Source organism: Anolis carolinensis, chromosome 2 (genome assembly GCF_035594765.1).
Source record: "Anolis carolinensis isolate JA03-04 chromosome 2, rAnoCar3.1.pri, whole genome shotgun sequence".
Classification (NCBI taxonomy): Eukaryota; Metazoa; Chordata; class Lepidosauria; order Squamata; family Dactyloidae; genus Anolis; species Anolis carolinensis.
The window spans coordinates 299,580,269-299,598,610 of NC_085842.1; the positions used below are offsets into that span (position 1 = coordinate 299,580,269).

Sequence of the window (18,342 nt, forward strand, 5' to 3'; positions counted from 1 at the left end):
GTCTAGGACTGTGTGATGTATTTTCGGATGATGCGTGCAGATCCCAGTAGGGTGACCTTTTGCAGTTGGCAGATTGTGATTTCCAAATGCCGGCTGAGATCTTTTGGCACGGCACCCAATGTGCAGATCACCACCGGGACCACCTGCACTGGTTTCTGCCAGAGTCTTTGAAGTTCAATCTTATTATTATTATTATTATTATTATTATTATTATTATTATTATTATTATTATTATTATTATTTTCTATGATTCTATAAACCCCACTTGCTTAGTCTCCAACAAACGTCAAAACCTCTGAGGAAGCCTGCCACAGATGTGGGCGAAACGCCAGGAGGGAATGCTTCTGGAACATGGCCATACAGCCCGGATAACTCACAGCAGTCCACCAGGTGGGCTTGAGGTGGAAACAGGTGCAAACGGGCAAGACCCCTGCGAGCATCCTGCTCCTCCTCCTCCTCCTCCGCGGCACTGGGCTGAAGGGCTTTGGCGGGTGGCTCAATGTCAGGCGGGGGAGGCGGGGTGCGGCCGGCAGAGGGCGCGCGTGGGGAGCCCGGCCCTCCTCTACCTCCTCCTCCTCCTCGCGTGGGTCGGAGCCAGAGAAGGAGCCGGAGCCGGAGCCGGCCGGACGCGCGATGATCGCCAGGCGCGGGAGGCAGCGCTGAGGAGCGGCTGAAGGACTGACTGACTCGCCTCTCCTCCTCCTCCTCCCCGCGGCCAGGCTGGAGCCCACTCCTCGCGTGGCAGGAACAGCAGCAGCGCGGGCATGGAGGGCAGCAAACCCAGCTCCTCGCCCGGCAGCCGGGAGGACGGCAGCCCCGGCGCCAACGCCTGCTTCCAGGGCAAGGCGGAGAAGGCGCCGGGCAGCCCGGGCGCCTCGGGCAGCCTCAAGGAGCACGCCAACTCGGTCTGCTTCAAAGTGGACGGGAGCGGGGCCGCCGGCGAGGAGCCCGTGGCCGGCCTGGACGACCCCGACGCCGCCGCCCGCCGCCAGCAGCAGCAGCAGCAGCAACAGTATGGCTTCATGCAGCGGCAGTTCACCTCCATGCTGCAACCCGGGGTCAACAAATTCTCCCTCCGCATGTTCGGGAGCCAGAAGGCGGTGGAGAAGGAGCAGGAACGGGTTAAAACTGCAGGCTTCTGGATCATCCACCCCTACAGCGACTTCAGGTGAGGCCAAGGCCCCCGTCGTGCTGGGCTTGGGGGAGCAGGTCGGCCGGAAGGTCATGCATGCGTGGGAGCCGTGGAGTGAATGGGAAGTGCCCCAAGCTTGTGCCAAAATGTATGGAAGGGCTTGGCAAAAGGCGCTCCATAGGGCAGGCATGAGATCTCCAGGTGTTTTGGACGCTTAAGCGGCTGAGGGGGGAAAGGAAGGGACCTGAGGCTGTGAGGAATGGTGGGAGTTGAAGTCCAAAACCCTTGGCGGGCCCAAGTATGCCCATGCCTGCCCTATTGAGTTTTCTATCCCATGCCCCTAGTTCTCCTTTTCCCTCCTGCCACCAGAGATGTCCTCATTAGAACTCTGTTGTAACGCTTGCAAGGTCTGCGAAAGGTGCCGAGTACAGGAAGGACATTTTCCCCAACCCAGAAAACTTCAGACATTCCCAACTTTTTTGGCTACTTCTTTCTACTTCTCTACTCATCCCTCTGTGAGTCAAGGTTTGGTGGCAAATACACACAAAATAAAACGTGCATTTTTTTTCAGAAGCCCTTTTTTGCTCAGGAGCCTCCAGGGGCACACCAGGTTAAACCCCTGAGCTGTTGAACTTGCTGACCGAAAGGTCGGTGGTTCAAATCGCCCCAGCTTCTGTCAACCTAGCAGTTTGAAAACATGCAAATGTGAATACATCTATAGGTACCACTCCAGCGGGAAGGTAACGGTGCTCCATGCAGTCATGCCAGGCGCATGACCTTGGAGGTGTCTACGGACAATGCCGATGCTTGTTTAGAAATGGAGATGAGCACTATGCACCAGAGTCAGACACAACTAAATTCAATGTCAGGGAAAACCTTTACCTACCTTGTTTGCTCATGACTATGTTTGGCACAACTTACTTCCAGGTAAATTATGTCAATCTTAAGATCTTCCCTGGTCCCCGGGAACCTCAGAGCAGGGCAGAAACTCCGCAGGGTGCATGCACATGCCCTCTTTCAGGTCCTCTGGGATAAAATGCACTTTTTACCTTGCCCTTGATTTCAGTGGAACAAAGACAGAACTGTCAGGCTTTGTAGCCAGATGTCCCCCGAGAACCCTCAGAAACTTATCCCCTCCCAAAGGTTAGTCTTTCCTCTCTGTGAGCGCCACAGAACACAACAGAATAGCTCCCCGGCTCTTCTTCCCTGGGCCTTTTCTTGTCAAGGTGATGTGGCACTGACCTTCAGAGTTGGAAGCCAGATTGAATTGTAGTTCAAGCGAACCCCTGCAGTCCCTTTCTAGACAAAAGATATAGGGGGAGTCCTTGTCCTCCAAAGCGGTCAGAAGTTTTCCGGTGCACTCATTGCATCCCAGTAACATGAGACATTGCACAAAAACAAATCAAAATTTTGGCAGGCAAAGCCTGGAGTGTGAAATGTGACTTGATCCGAGGGAGCCTTTCTTGCTTTATCATCTCTGCATCGTATTTATTCTGTGAAAGGGGAAACTGATGAAGATTGTCTCACAATAAGTGGGGCATGGTAAGCTATAATTGAGATGTATTGTCCGTCCGTCCCCTGCTGTCTGTCCCCCCCAGGAACCCAGAAATTGAGAACAAGTTGAAATAAACACCCTCTTTCTTCTAATTCAAAGTTACAGCAAGTAACAGTTTCCCAATCAGATGGTCAAGGAGGCAAATAAATAGACACTATTTGTTTTCAAATGGAGAAAAAAAGTATTATTTCCATATTGTCTCAAATAATGCTTGGCGTAGAAACACCACATCTGACCTTGACTGAAATCCTGTGATAATATTCCTTGCTTCAGGAAGGGAGAGACGGTCATTATGCCATTTGGTTAGACAACGTGGCACACCTAATATTCACCTGTTGGATACGTACTCAACAAAGTTATGTACACATAGAGAGACTCGTATAATTATATCAGATTTTTAAAAAGAAATTTTACTTATTATATTTTTGTGGCTGCAGCCTTCAGTATATGTTGTCTGAGCAGCTAAGAAACCAAGAATAAAATAGAGTAAAATGACAATAAAATACAGCAAATGCATAAGCAAGCACCCACCATACTACCATATTTTGCATCTGCCCAAGCTGCATTTTTGTGAGTGGGGCCTGCAGATGTTAACATGCCACCTAATGTGTGAAAAGTGGTCATGTCAAGAAGTAGGTCCCTTCTGACACAGTTGTGAGTCTTGTTCTCCCTCACCCTTTCCATTCATTGAGATGCACTGTTCTTGGTTCTTTGAATGACAGTGTTAGTTTTCTTCCTGCCCTGTCCTGCTTTTCTGTGTCAGGGGAAAAAGACAAGGAAACAAAGGAGACAAAAGACATTCAGAATGGGACAATGAGACAGGACTCTTTGCCTGGAAATTGGAAACATGTACCTGCAAGATTCAGCCTCTGGCTGTATTAGCTTAATACCTTTTTTAAGTGACTTTTTTTATCTCTCTTCCTGGATCCTTTTGGAATAGGCTATGATGCTATTGGGTTAATAATAATAATAAAAAAACTAGAGACCAGTTGGGGGGATTACATGGATTGAGGACAGCTGGGATTTTGCTTAATGATTTTTGGACAGAACGGGGTTTGTCCTTATTTACCTGGTGCTTGAAAGTCATCCAGAGAGCAGTATCTCCTTGAGCTATAGAGCTACGCACTAAAGGGATTGGGAGTGGGCAGAAACAACATAACTGGTAGAATTTCTACACCCTCCCTAACTGGGAGCTATCCAGGGTGTTGAATAATAGTGCGTTTGGAAATCCCCGCTTTAACCTTGAGATCCATGTCCTTGCCATAGTCAGAGTATACATAACATCTGTTCTCTTATGCACTGTAGCTAATGTAGTTTCTCTTCTCATCAATGTGAAAGAGAGTACAATATGCCAAAAAGGAGAAGGAGCATTCAGTATTAATAGCCTTCTGAGATAGGTTATAAATACTTGGATTGAAATGGCCTTCTATGTTCATTTAAAAGCTAAATAGAACAAGCACAATTGTAATTTAATATAAAAATTATAGAATGGTTCACTTTCTTAAAATGCATGTAGATGTATGGAAAGTGCAGATATGAGAACTTATATATGTTTAAGATGAATTTGTGTGTGTATATATATATTGTGTGTGTGTTTGTATGTGTGTGTATGGAAATGGTACACAATAAATATCAACCCTGATGGCGTTTATGGATTGGAGGGATGGTTTGTTTTGCATGTTTTTAAAATCATGGATTGCTTTGGTATGCCATCAAAATGTGGATATAATATGTCAGCTAGGGAAATAAGTTGTGGTAAGGATAAATATAGTTGTGGAGGCAATATGGATGAGGATTTTTTCCCTAAATGCAGATATCTTTTCAGTAATCTATCACAGCATAACATACCTGCCTTTGTTAACTAATTTGGTTTTTAGGTAATCATAAGTAAATTTGAGAGGAAATTTGAGAAATTTCGTAGAAATGTCGGATAAATTGTGAATTTGCAATATATACTGAAGACAAGTAGAACAACGAAGGAGGTGGCACATTCTGACGATAATGGGGCAGGAGATATTTGCTTGCAGAATGTGCTTATTCCTTTGTGTTCCTTACCATTGGGAAGCCAACTGAAAATAATAGAAGCAAACTGCTAAATGAACAAATTCCTGGTGTAATGGCCATGTCGGTCTGCTGTAGCAGGAGACATCACAAAGTCTTGTGCACTCAAAAGACTAACATGTTTTAGCTGACATAAGCTTGGTTGCTGTTCCCGAAAGTGTATGCCAGACACAGTTTATTAGTCTTTAAGGTGTCACAGGCTGTCATTTTTCAATGATTTGAGAGATTGATGCCCCGGGTTGATTGAGAATTTAGCTTTTAAAGTTGGTTATGCATTCATTTTAAATGTCACAACACTTGTGTGCTTCCATGTTATCATTTGTCAATGTCACAGGCGTGTTTTTAAATTGCCACATTTCCCTACAATGAGCATGGATTTTGTTTGTTATGACCATTTATATAACCCTGTGTGTGCATGCGCATACACACAGATACACACATATCTGGGACAACAAAGAACAAATGTAATCCAGCTTTTTCTCTGACAGCCATTTGGTATGTATGGAAATAAAATATTAAAGATAAGATGCTGTTTTGCTATCCTATCTTATGCTATCTGATTTGTCATCGATCCACTCCTTTTGTATTGACACAAATCTACCATTTGCCAAAATATATGATCCTGTACTTTTCTTTTGCATTTTTGGCTAAATAAATTAACCATTGGTTCATCCCATCAAATACGAGGTCTGCCTAAGGGCTGCTTGTGGTCTCTCAGTGTCCACCTCATTAGTAACATGTCCATCGATTGTCTTTTTTGCCTCATAGATTTCATTGACCATGTCACATACTCTGGTTCTTTGATGCAGCTCTTTATTGCTGCCTTTATCTCTTCTTGTCATGCCACACATCCTTCTTTATATTGCTCTCTGAGTCACCACCAGTTTTAACTCCTCTAACTTGTTTTGTTATTACCCAAGTTTTATTAAACAAAAGGATGATTTGGTTTGTGTTCTGCTTCTGATTTTTTTTGTTTAACAGCATATATGGTTAACTTCATGGAGCATCCTACTTATGCTTGGTCTGGAGAAATTTCCACTTATTCAGCATAGCTTACCTCCTAATATAGTTACAGTGAAGAAATTGGTTTTCCAACATACTACCAGTAATAAGTAATCAGCACACAACTGTCATAACTGCAGAAGATAAGTAAAGCTAAAGGTTTCCCCTGACGTTAAGTCCAGTCATGTCTGACTCTGGGGGTTGGTGCTCATCTCCATTTCTAAGCCGAAGAGCCGGCGTTGTCCGTAGACACCTCCAAGGTCATGTGGCCAGCATGACTGCATGGAGCGCCGTTACCTTCCCACCAGAGCGGTACCTATTGATCTACTCACATTTGCATGTTTTCAAACTGCTAGGTTGGCAGGAGCTGGAGCTAACAGCGCCCGCTCCCACCGCTCCCAGAGTTTGAACCTGGGACCTTTCGGTCTCCAGCTCAGTGCTTTAACTACTTTGCCTCCCAACTGCAGAAGATAAGTTCCCAATATTTGAGTAGTTATGTGAAATTGTGGATGAGTGTGAAGCCTATTGAAATGAAGAACCGCTAATCCATGAATACTGTATAATTGCACTGGAGTACCTACAAAATGCCTCCAGAGGACATATTTTATTCAACTTGGATAAATGAAACTGCAGGTATTTGTCCTGTAGATATGGGGTTATACTGTATGTCTTTGGTAGGAATCTGATTCCATTTCACTGAAAGACTATTATGGGCATCTTGTTAGAACTGTGAAGGGAGCTTGAGATATAAATATAACATTTCAATGTACATTTCCTAAGTATGTATGATTCCGCATGTTTTGAAAGACTATGAATGTGTGGCTCCAGGAAGTATATTTTGAAAGACTATCTAATTATTCTAATTAATAAAGGTACCTTCATTTGTAATTTCAAGATTAAATTTCATACTCACTACAGACTATAACCAAGGTCATGAAATTGCTTTTGAACTAAGTGGATTTCCATAGAAATGAACTGAGTTAATTATTGATGGTTATATACAGAATCAGATAAAATCAATTCCTGATCCATTTAAATTCCCTCTTTGGCATGTTGCAACTTCATCTCAGCTTAGTTTCAGTCCATTTCAAATCCACATCTCAGGAATTAATGGGTATAGATGGGGAAATTAACATTAAAGAATCTTGATATATGTATTGATAGGTCTTCTTGAGACAACCATGGAATAGGCCCATCAGATTTGTCATTGGACTATTTCTCTATGTTTATAAAATTGTATGGCACTTTATCACCATCCCTTATTCCATGATATAGCACTTTAGTGAACCTGTCCCCGCGTTTCTCTTTATTCACTCTGATTTTATTTGCTCCGATATTAAAGTATTGTTTTATTATATTGTTTTTGTTTATTGTTTAAATGTTTTAATTTTTTCCTGTTTAAATTTTGTGTATGTAATGCTTTGCTGTGTCAGTGTTTGGGCTGTCCCTGTTGTAAGCCCCCCTGAGTCCCTTCAGGGAGATGGGGCGGGATATAAGAATAAAGTTTATTATTATTATTATTATTTTATTGTATGACACAGCAAACAAGATAGATATGCTGGATTTCGTTTCACAAAATCACAAGTCAAACACTTCCCAAGTGTCTAGGACTGTGTGATGTATTTTCAGATGATGCGTGCAGATCTCAGTAGGGTGGCCTTTTGCCGTTGGCAGATCGTGATTTTGTCAATGTCTATTGTTTCCAAATGCTGGCTGAGATCTTTCGGCACGGCACCCAGTGTGCCCATCACCACCAGGACCACCTGCACTTGTTTCTGCCAGAGTCTTTGAAGTTCAATCTTGAGGTCCTGATAGCAGCTGAGTTTTTCCTGTTGTTTTTCGTCAATGCGACTGCCACCTGGGATGGCGACATCAATGATCCAAACCTTTTTCTTTTCCACAACTGTGATGTCTGGTGTGTTGTGTTAGAGAACTTTGTCAGTCTGGATTCAGAAGTCCCACAGTATCTTTGCGTGCTCATTGTAAGAGAGCAAGTTTGTCTGTTGATGTGAAAAATATTATTTCATTCTCTAGAAAAAAAATCCAAGGGAATGATTGGCACACATTTCTCATAGTGTTTTCAGCATATTTATTACAAACAGTTTGGTTTCCTAACAACAGTAACAAATACTCCCCTCAAAGAGTGCTGTTATAAAATACTTACAGGAATATACTTTTTTTCAGAGTAGGAAATTATATTAGAATATTTTTGAACATTTACTGGAAGTAATGAAAGAAAGATGTGAAATTACATATCTGTTTTCTTTCTAAGTCTGAAATGATAATTTGGATATCATTTCAAAATTAGACGTGCTTTTTGGGCTCTAGACATCTTCATGGGGGAAATGCATGAACTGCCACCTTAGGCATGGCCGGGAAGAATCAGAAGTGAATGTGTTGCAGATACAGTAGAGTCTCACTTATCCAACATTTGCTTATACAACATTCTGGATTATCCAACGCAGTCTGCCTTTTAGTAGTCAATGTTTTTGTAGTCCATGTTTTCAATACATTGTGATATTTTGGTGCTAAATTCATAAATACTGTAATTACTACATAGCATTACTGCGTATTGAACTACTTTTTCTGTCAAATTTGTTGTATAACATGATGTTTTGGTGCTTAATTTGTCAAATCATAACGTAATTTGATGTTTAATAGGCTTTTTCCTTAATCCCTCCTTATTATCCAACATTCTGCCGGCCCGTTTATGTTGGATAAGTCATAAGTGAGACTCTACTGTACTTCCAAAGAAGTGAAGATATCATAGATCTGATAATTTTTGCGATGTTTCTTGGTTGGAGAGCTTCTGTATAATTTTTGGAGTACATATATTTTTTAAAAAAATGGCTATCTTTTTAGCTTCTGAAAACGGTTTAATACTATTTAATAAAACATCACAGCTACATTTTGGTATTAATGCTGATAATTTCTACAGGGTATTTCTCTCCCATGAGTAGCTCTTAGACAGCCATTTTACAACTGTAAAAACAAGATATTCTATTTTATGTAGATCTTTTAACTGGTTTGTACAACTGTGCATACAGAAATGGAGGTATTCCAATATGATACAAATATCAGTGAAGCACAATAATATAGGTAGTGCCTCACACCCAGAAAAATCATTTAAAAAATATTTTAGATTTTCTCTTGAAAATCTGTTATTTTTCTGTTAAGTTTAAACAACCTGAGTTTCCTCTTTAAAATTTAAGGTATTATTGGTGTAATGCTATTAAGCATGAAACCACTTGGAGAATTCATTTGGCTGTTTAGAGTTGGGTCTTCTTATGCAGATAATACCCAGTAGTTTTTCTTTGTCTTTTGAATAATGCCAAGAAAACCATGAACATCTTGAAATGTTGATTGAGAGTTTGAATAAAGAAAAAGGAAAAAGGAAAAAAGGAAGACTGTTTCGAATATGAGTTCAGACTCAGTTCCAAACAAACAGGTTATGTTGGTTAGCGGTATTGGTAACTGATTGGTAACTGGTGGCGTAATGGGTTAAACCACTGAGCTGCTGAACTTGCTGACCAAATGGTTGCATTTCAAATCCTAAAGCCTAAAAACTATAAACGCTGAATTAGTATTAAACTATTTGAAAATAAAACCGTTAAAATCTCTTTAAAACTTACCCTTAAAAACTTTCTTCTTTAAAAGCCTGCCTGAATGAACAGGTTTTAGTCTGCTGCCAGAAATATAGCAGACTTCCCTGGACAAGAAGTTCCAAAGTTGAGGGGCAGCCACCAAAAAGTCTCTCGCCTTCTCCCTCTCCTGCGTTCCCACTAAGATAAAAAGGCACCTCAAAGGCCGGTTTTCAGTTTTCAGTGAAACAATAAATTGAAAGTGGTGATGATTGCCTCATGCTTTAAAATAATGGCAGGCACTACAAGCCTTTGATTTCCTATGCAGTCTTGCTCCTGTCCTTCTGACTTATCTTTTTCAAGGACAGAAAAAGGAGCAATGTCTGTCTTCAATTAGCATTTCTAGAATGTATTGATTAATACTGCATCACTAAAAATGACCATGACACTCTAAATTAATCTGAAGCCTTCAGCTAATTTACACCTGCAAACTGTCCCCCACCCTTAATTTCAGCAGGATGTAGCATGGATAATTGAATGACGACTCTAAGTACATAGCCTATCAATTACTAATAAAGTTAACTGTATAGAACAGTCAAGGATAGATGTCATCTATACTGCGGATCTTCAGATTTCCCTGACTATATGAAATTTGAACCATAATGTACATTTCCGATTGTATTTAATATTTATTGAATTGTGAATTTGTATTTTATTAATATTATTTTCATGTATTTTAATACCAGTGCCTAGAAAAGCAGCGAAAGGTCAGTGTGTGCATGTTTGACATGCCTCCATGTATGAAATATAGTTTTGCAATCAAACTATATTTTCTGGAATGAGGCATTAATCTGGAAGGAGAATTTTTTTCTATTAAAAGCACTGTATTTCTAAATATTATGTGTAGTGTTAAGTTAGACATGTTTTGTTGTTGTTGTTGTTGTTTATTGTTCCTACAGTATTTACCCTATTTTGTAATGTTCCCCAAACTTCTTACTCTTTATTTTAAGCTGTTGCAATTCCATTGTCAGTAATGTTGAATAGATTGAAAATATAAACTGTGTATTATAAACGACATTGGCCTTGAACATATGGAGAAGCAGTTAAAAGTGTTTGTTGATATTTGTTGAGGTTTCTGGCAACTGCAGCACTGATAGAGCAAGCCCTAATTCAAATAGGTCATCTCTACATTCCTCTCCATCCCACATAATTTGCAACATATTTCAATACAGTGAGCATGCAATGCATCAAAACAAATCTCCTGTTCTAACACAACATTTAATGTCACCATACTACCCTGAAACATCATAATATCCTGAATATATCCAATCTTACTTGATTTCAGAAGCTAAACATGATCAGGCCAAGTTAGTACATCAGTAGGAGGTCACCAGGGACTTCCCGTGAATAATTCCTTGCTAAACCAACTGTTATAAGCACTTTTGTAAGTTAGCTTCATATGCTCAATTTTTAGAAAATTGCTTTATTTTAACATTTCAGCCTTTATTTCAAATTGCTAAATTTATGGATTGTTTTTCTATATGGAAGACTAATATATCAGAAGCCAACAGTTTCCCACTGAGACCAAGAAGAATGAGACACTAACATGGTTTGGTAACTGCGTTTTTTCGAGGTCACCCAAGGCCTGTTTTTCATGTTTGAGGAGCCAATCTCCATTACACTTGAAGAGTGGCTATTACAAGATGAGAATTGCCTGAGTTTTGTTGTTTTCTTTTTCTTTCATGATATGTTGTGCCTTTTTAGATTGTAGAACTGACGACAAGAACTTAGTTTTCATTGTGTGGACAGTTTTAAAAGCAAAATGCTTTAAATAGACTAGTGAAATTTCAATTTATGCAATCACCTTTCACATATAGATATATTTAGATATGTAAAAACTGCCTTTCAAGACCAAATCTATTAAAGGTACTCAGGTCATATAAAATGCAATTTCAAGCATTAGAGTAATACATATATACATACATACATATATATAGTTACTAGCTGTGCCCGACCACGCGTTGCTGTGGCGAAGTCTGGTGGTCTGGGAAATAAATTATTGAGGAATTGGTGGTAGTTAAGGTCAAGGGTAAAGGTTTTCCCCAGACATTAAGTCTAGTCATGTCTGACTCTGGGGGTTGGTGCTCATCTCCATTTCTAAGCCGAAGAGCCGGCGTTGTCCGTAGACTCCTCCAAGGTCATGTGGGATGACTGCATGGAGCGGCGTTACCTTCCCGCCGGAGCAGTACCTATTGATGCACTCACATTTGCATGTTTTCGAACTTCTGGGTTGGCAGAAGCTGGGGCTAACAGTGGGGGCTCTCTCCACTCCCTCAATTCAAACTTGTGGCCTTTCGGTCCAGAAGTTCAGCAGCTCAGCGCTTTAACACGCTGTGCCATCAGGGGATATTATTTCCTAAAGGTTGTGAATATACAATATTTCTGATTGGTTTTTTTTGTTTGTTGGAGGCAAGTATGAATGCTGCAATTAGGAAAAATGATTAGGATGTAATGGCCTTGCAGCTTTAAAGCCTGGCTGTTTCCTCCCTGAGTGAATTTTTTGTTGGGAGGTGTTAGCTGGCCCTGATTGTTTCCTGTCTGGAATTCCCTTGTTTTCAGAGTGGTGTTGTTTGCGATATTTTATGTGCTTCTACTGTCTGTGGCCCTGAGAAAACAGGATTTGCCAGACTTTGATGATGGGAATACTTTGTTGGGAGGTGTTAGCTGGCCCTGATTGTTTCCTGAGTGGAATTCCCCTGTTTATTTACTGTCCTGGTTTTAGAGATTATATTGTTCTGCATTATTCTATCCCAGTAATTATTTCATATTAAAGAAGAATCTCACTTATCCAACATTCGCTTATACAATGTTCTGGATTATCCAACGCAGTCTGCCTTTTCATAATCAATGTTTTTGTAGTCAGTATTTTAAATTCATTGTGATATTCTAGTGGTAAATTTGTAAATACAGTACAGTAGAGTCTCACTTATCCAACATAAACGGGCCGGCAGAACGTTGGATAAGCGAATATGTTGGATAATGAGGAATTAAGGATAACCCTATTAAACATCAAATTAAGTTATGATTTTACAAATTAAGCACCAAAACATCATGTTAGACAACAAATTTGTCAGAAAAAGTAGTTCAGTACACAGTAATACTATATAGTAATTACTGTATTTATGAATTTAGCACCAAAATATCACGATATATTGAAAGCATTGACTACAAAAATGCGTTGGATAATCCAGAATGTTGGATAAGCGAGTGTTGGATAAGTGAGACTCTACTGTAAATACTACATAGCATTACTGCGCATGGAACTACTTTTTCTGTCAAATTTGTTGTATAATATGATGTTTTGGTGCTTAATTTGTATAACGATTACCTAATTTGATGTTTAATTGGCCTTTCCTGAATCCCTTCTTATTATCCAACATATTCACTTATCCTGCCGGCCTGTTTACGTTGGATAAGTGAGACGCTACTGTATATTTCTAATCTTATATTATCTGCTCAGAACTGGATTATCTGAGGCTCCTTCTTCACAGCTGTATAAAATGCACACTGAAGTGGATTATATGGTAGTGTGGAGTCAAGATAATCCAGTGCAAAGCAGATAATATAATATAATAAATGGGTTATATAGCTGTGTTGAAGGGCCTTGAGTCTACACTGCCATATAATCCAGTGCAAATTAGATAATCTGTGGAAGAAGTCTAAGTGAGGCCTAAATCTGCCTGTCCCCTAACTGAAACCTGGCTGTCCCTTGGTTGCTAGGTAACCAAGTGGGCAGAGATTAGCCCTCTAAACTGGCAGCAATTGGATAAAAAAAATTATTGCTCTCCCTCTAATTAGGACTTTATTTTTCTTTTTTTGTTGTTGTATCAACCTTGAGGCGTGGATGATGGGTTGTGTTGTCAAATTTTGAGGTTGGGGGGCCTGTACTTTTGTTGTTTTGTGAGTCGCCGTGATGCCATCACTCTTTTATATATATAGATGGCTTCTGCACAACATTTGCGGGTTTTTTTTGCAAATAAAAAAGTCTTTGTAATCATCTAAAACTATTGAAAGAAATGCCTAACCTACTTTAGGTTGAAAATAAATAAATAAGTAAATATATAAAAGTACAGGAGATGACTTATTAATTGTCTAAAGTCTTTCAGCCATTTATTCCAATAGTTCTGTTTTCTCCAGAGGATAGATTTCAATTTTGAAAATCTTAGTATGTTCAGTACTAATTCCTAAAGGGCTCATTCTAGACATAGCAAAGTAAGTTAATGACAAAAACTGTTGGGTGTCATTGGCACTCCTTCAAGGTCATTCATACACAGCATTAATAAATGTGTATGCTAACTCGGGATGGATTGTGCAGAAATAATGAAAATGAATACTCTCTGGACCTACAGTAGGTTGATAAATCGTGCTGTGTTTAATAGGAGTTCCTAGTTTTACAGGAAGTATTCACAGTACTGAAATCACCTGCATTTTAGACATAGATTTCAGCACTTTGGATAGTTCCCTATCCAAAATAGTTCCTTGTTTAATTCCTATAAAATTGGGAATATCTACTGTAAATTCCAATTTGGATTTATCGGTCTAAACAGAGCTACTTTCTTTTTTTCGTGTCAGGAACGACTTGAGAAACTGCAAGTTGCTTCTGGTGTGAGAGAATTGGCCGTCTGCAAGGATGTTGCCCAGGGGATGACTGGATGTTTAATGTTTTTACCATCCTTATGGGAGGCTTCTCTCATGTCCCCTCATGGGGAACTGGAGCTGACAGAGGGAGCTTATCCATGCTCTCCCCGGATTCGAACCAGCAACCTTCAGGTCAGCAACTCAACCTTCAGGTCAGCAGTTCTGCCAGCACAAGGATTTAGCCCATTGCACCATCAGGAGCTCAGAGTTACTCTGATCTTGTCTAAAGTGGCTTTAATGCTTGACTTAGGCCTTGGAATGCTGTTCTTCCATTGTACCATACTATCTGAATCTTATCATTAATCCCAACTCATTTAGACCCATTAAATCAGTGAGATTTCAAGTGTAGACCCATTAAATCAGTTGAATATGTGTATGTTCATAATTCAACAATTGATTCAGTCAGATTCAGAACAGTAGTTTTACATGTGCTTGCTGCAATGCACATGACTATATTAAATGTGACTCCAAAAGATGTCTGTATATGGCAAGTGAAGCTTTATGAATCATAATGTTGGAATGATTTCTTCTTCTGCATCACTAGTTCATCCACAAACATTGTTGAAGTCACTATTCTGTTAAGGATGCAAAGCGCTGGAGTTTGGATTTATATTCCTTTGATATATTTCCATATTACATATGGGATGTCAGTTTTTTCACGATCAGCTGTTGACCTGAATTTGAAGTAAATTCTAGAACGAGGGTTGAATGAAAAGTAATGCCTCCACCTTCGTTACTTGTGTTTGGATGGGAATATTTTAATAAATCATACACATGAATAATGCTTAGAATGTGCTCTTTAACTACCACTAGTCACTTTTCCACATAATCATCAGACAATTGGATACTTTTCTGCCAACGATGAACAAGTTTTCTGAAGCCGTCACTGAAGAAGTTGACACTCTGTCTCCACAACCAGCGCCTCACAGTACCCATAGTGCACAGATCTCCCAATAGCCAAGCAAAACAATAATGTGACCCACACGTTCTTGTGAAATGCCGATTATGCTTGAAATTTCTCTTTGAGTGATATGACATCATCCTGAATCAATCTGTCAACCTTTTGCTTGTGAAACTCGGTGGTTGCTGTCACGGGACATCCAACTCTTTGTTTGTCATGGAAGTCAGATGTTCCCTCCTCAACATCTTTAAACTTACTCACCCAACGATGCACAGTTCTCACATCAACACAATCACCATAAACAGCTTGCAGTCTCTGATGAATCTCCTTTGGGGGGACACCTGTTGCTGTCAAGAATTCAATGACTGCACATTGCTTAAGTCGCATTGACCAACTGTCTGTGCAGGGTTCCATACTTTGCACTTTAACAACACAACCGTTCAATGCTAAGGCTTCCCGCCAAATGGAACTGTAGAGGAGAGTCTACTGAACAAGCCAGTATCTGCCACATACCAGTACTGCCATCTGTTGAGGAGTAACGAAGGTGGAGGCATTACTTTTCATTCAACCCTCATAGAATCATGTCCAAAATGCTAGAAGTTTAGGTGTTTTCAGTATATGTGTTTGCATACACAATATTTGTTCAATAAAATAGCCACTGCGTCACATCAAATGTCTGTCTAGTCCAGATTTTTTTTCTGTGGCTAACCAGAGTCTAATGAAAAGGCCAGAATCTGGATATGAGTGTAATAATATCCTTCCATACTAATTTCCTCCAAATGCCTCTGCTTATGAATTAAACATAGATTAGACATCAATACTCCTGTCTTTAGAATTTCTCCAATCCCCCAGCAGTCTAATCTGATAGCCATGACTAAATTGTTTGGTAAGAAATCCAAAATTTGGCTATTTTGTTTTTGTTATGTGTTGTCTAGTCAATTCTGACTTGCATTTTTTTAGACAAGATTTGTTCTGATGATATTTGACATTGCCTTCTTATAAGGTTGAGGGAGCATGACCTGCCCAAGATCAGCAAGTGAGTTTCCATGGATTCAAGACAGTTTTCTTAGAGTCTTCATCCAACATCACGCTGGCATTTTTATTATTCTTCATTATACATTAGTCACATTCAATGTGTTATTCCAGGTTTGAAAATTATATTGGTGTGGGGAAAACATTTCTTTGTCCATTTTTCCATGCCATGCATTAGTTTTAAGACCATTAATGAAAGTTCCCATTTTGCTCAGATTAACAAACTATTGGTCCTGCCCTCACTGTGGTGCATACACGCTCTCTATATACCTCTATCCAAAATGCTGGTTGTGTCTGCTTTTTCTCTCTCCATCTCGATACTCATTCAAACTGTATGAGTCTTGCTTGGATTATAACTCATTTGTTCCTTCATTTAGCTTTCTTATCTCCTCCCTGCCTTACTAGGCACCAGGAGTCAGTCAGTCAGTCTTTTTCAGGGTTGCCATATACTTGTTCCCAAAATCTGGGCAGCCACAAATTCATATTAAGCAGGTGATCTGCTCATTTTTCAGAATATGCTGGGCCCAGAGGGGGTTGACAAGTAAGCACATACACTGCTGATTTGCTACCCGGAAGCATTATAGTCTGAGGTGTGTGATGCTAGAAAATGAAAGTATGGGCTTTTCAATATTCTTCTCATGTAATGCATGGCTTTACAAACTGTAGCCTGAAGCATTACCACCTTGAGGGCTGGATTCTCTTTAAAACCTCGGGATAAAAGACCATTAAAAAAAACATTTAAAGCCCTAAGCGACACATTGCAAATGAATAACACGGGCATTGTGATTCAGGATCAGTGCCACCTACAAGATGAGTACAAGGCTTTTTTAGTCCAAGTAGACAAGCCTTTGATGAAAAATTATATATCTGTGTTGGTGCAATGAATTGGGTCTGACAGAATTGTTAGATTTCTGCAAATGAATTTGAACCAATTTGTCAAGGATCTTAGAAGCTCTTCTGTATAAAAAACCAGACTTGGACTATCCCGATAATGCATATTGATTTGACCATTATGCTGTCAATGTTTAAGCTGAGGGTTTTTTTTGAAGGGAGGAGGCAGGACTCTGATTAAATTTGTCAAGTGTAACACTACAGAGAAAATTCAAATAACCCGAATAATGCTGTCAGAATTGGTCTCTTGTTTATGTATGTTAGAACTGCAAGTGGGAAATTTTGAGAAAACTGGGGAACCAAATGTGTTGGAGTTACGCAAGATAGGTTAACAGCAAAGCTGGATACAGAATTCCTACAATTCAAAATGTTTTATGCTTATATGGGGCACTAATGGCTTGTACAATCTTGCCAAAGACGATTGATTTTTATTTCAGACTTAAACATTGAGAGATTGTATTGGAGCCCAATTCTTCCATTATTTCTACTCTGTAATCCATCTTTTTATTTTGTTCTAGATTTCCACAGACTTGACATTTGAGTGTATTTGATTTTTATGGTTCAGAGTCTGCCAAGGCCACATCAAGCAGTGGAAATGCACCTGTTGTCCATCTTTTAATTAAATCTTTAAAGAGCTCTCCTCATTTTGAGAGAGAAGAACGAGAGAGCAGCAACAAAACATAATAATTTATAACAGTTAAACCATTTCAAGGACCGAACACAGTACTTTTACTGAAATGAACGGGATGCATTTATATTCATATTTTCTGATAATGGGATTTGTGTTAGAAATGTACTTCCAGTCTGCCTCTTAGTGTCCTTTTTCTTTTATTTCTATAAAATAGGAACCATTTTAAATCATGTTGATAATTTTATTTTCATCAGCTTTGGGAACAAAATTATAAATAATTTCAAATAACTCATGTTACTCCAAAAACAAAATAACAGGTGAGTAAATTAGACAAGTAGGCTTTAATAATATGATTAAATATGATAACCTAAACTCAGGTAGCGCCCTTCCAAATACTGAATGTAAGTTGGCATTGACAAGTATCATTGACTTTGAAGAGTGATCAGAGAATGAACATTTGAAGAAAATGGTACATCTTGCAAATAGGATCTCGAATAAACTGTATGAAGTCCAAACTTACTATGAGCTACAATAACTCCACCATCTCGATTTCTGGCTTTTGTTAAGTTAAGCAAATGATTCAAACACAAAGATAAATAGGTACGAGAAGTAGGTTCCACATGTAAAAATGGGTTGTAACTTGTACCTTTGAGACATAAAATGAAGCTTTAATTGTTGGGAACAGAATTGTTTATCACCAAACTAGACAGAAAGAGCAGCACTGGGTCACAAGTGACAATGACCTAAGTTTCCTTGAGTGCTTATTTTAAGAGCAGCTTATCAGCAGTTGCAGCTATGGAGAACTTACTTGAAGGCAAACACTTTCAATTGCCACCTTTAACCTGTACTTTATGTGTC

At 39.5% G+C, this 18,342-nt stretch overlaps 1 protein-coding gene across 2 annotated transcripts in view; it reads left to right on the forward strand.

Moving 5' to 3' along the window:
* The first annotated feature begins 551 nt into the window (after positions 1-551).
* hcn1 (hyperpolarization activated cyclic nucleotide gated potassium channel 1) overlaps positions 552-18,342 on the forward strand; it is a 239,717-nt gene continuing 221,926 nt past the window's right edge. The window contains exon 1 of one of the 2 annotated variants that reach the window (XR_001729856.2): positions 552-1,168. Coding sequence is in view for 1 of the 2 variants with exons in the window: in XM_003216221.4 (XP_003216269.1) it covers positions 765-1,168 (404 nt within the window). In the remaining variant the exon portion in view is untranslated. The remainder of the gene's footprint in view (positions 1,169-18,342) is intronic. The other variant, XM_003216221.4, reaches the window with a different exon arrangement.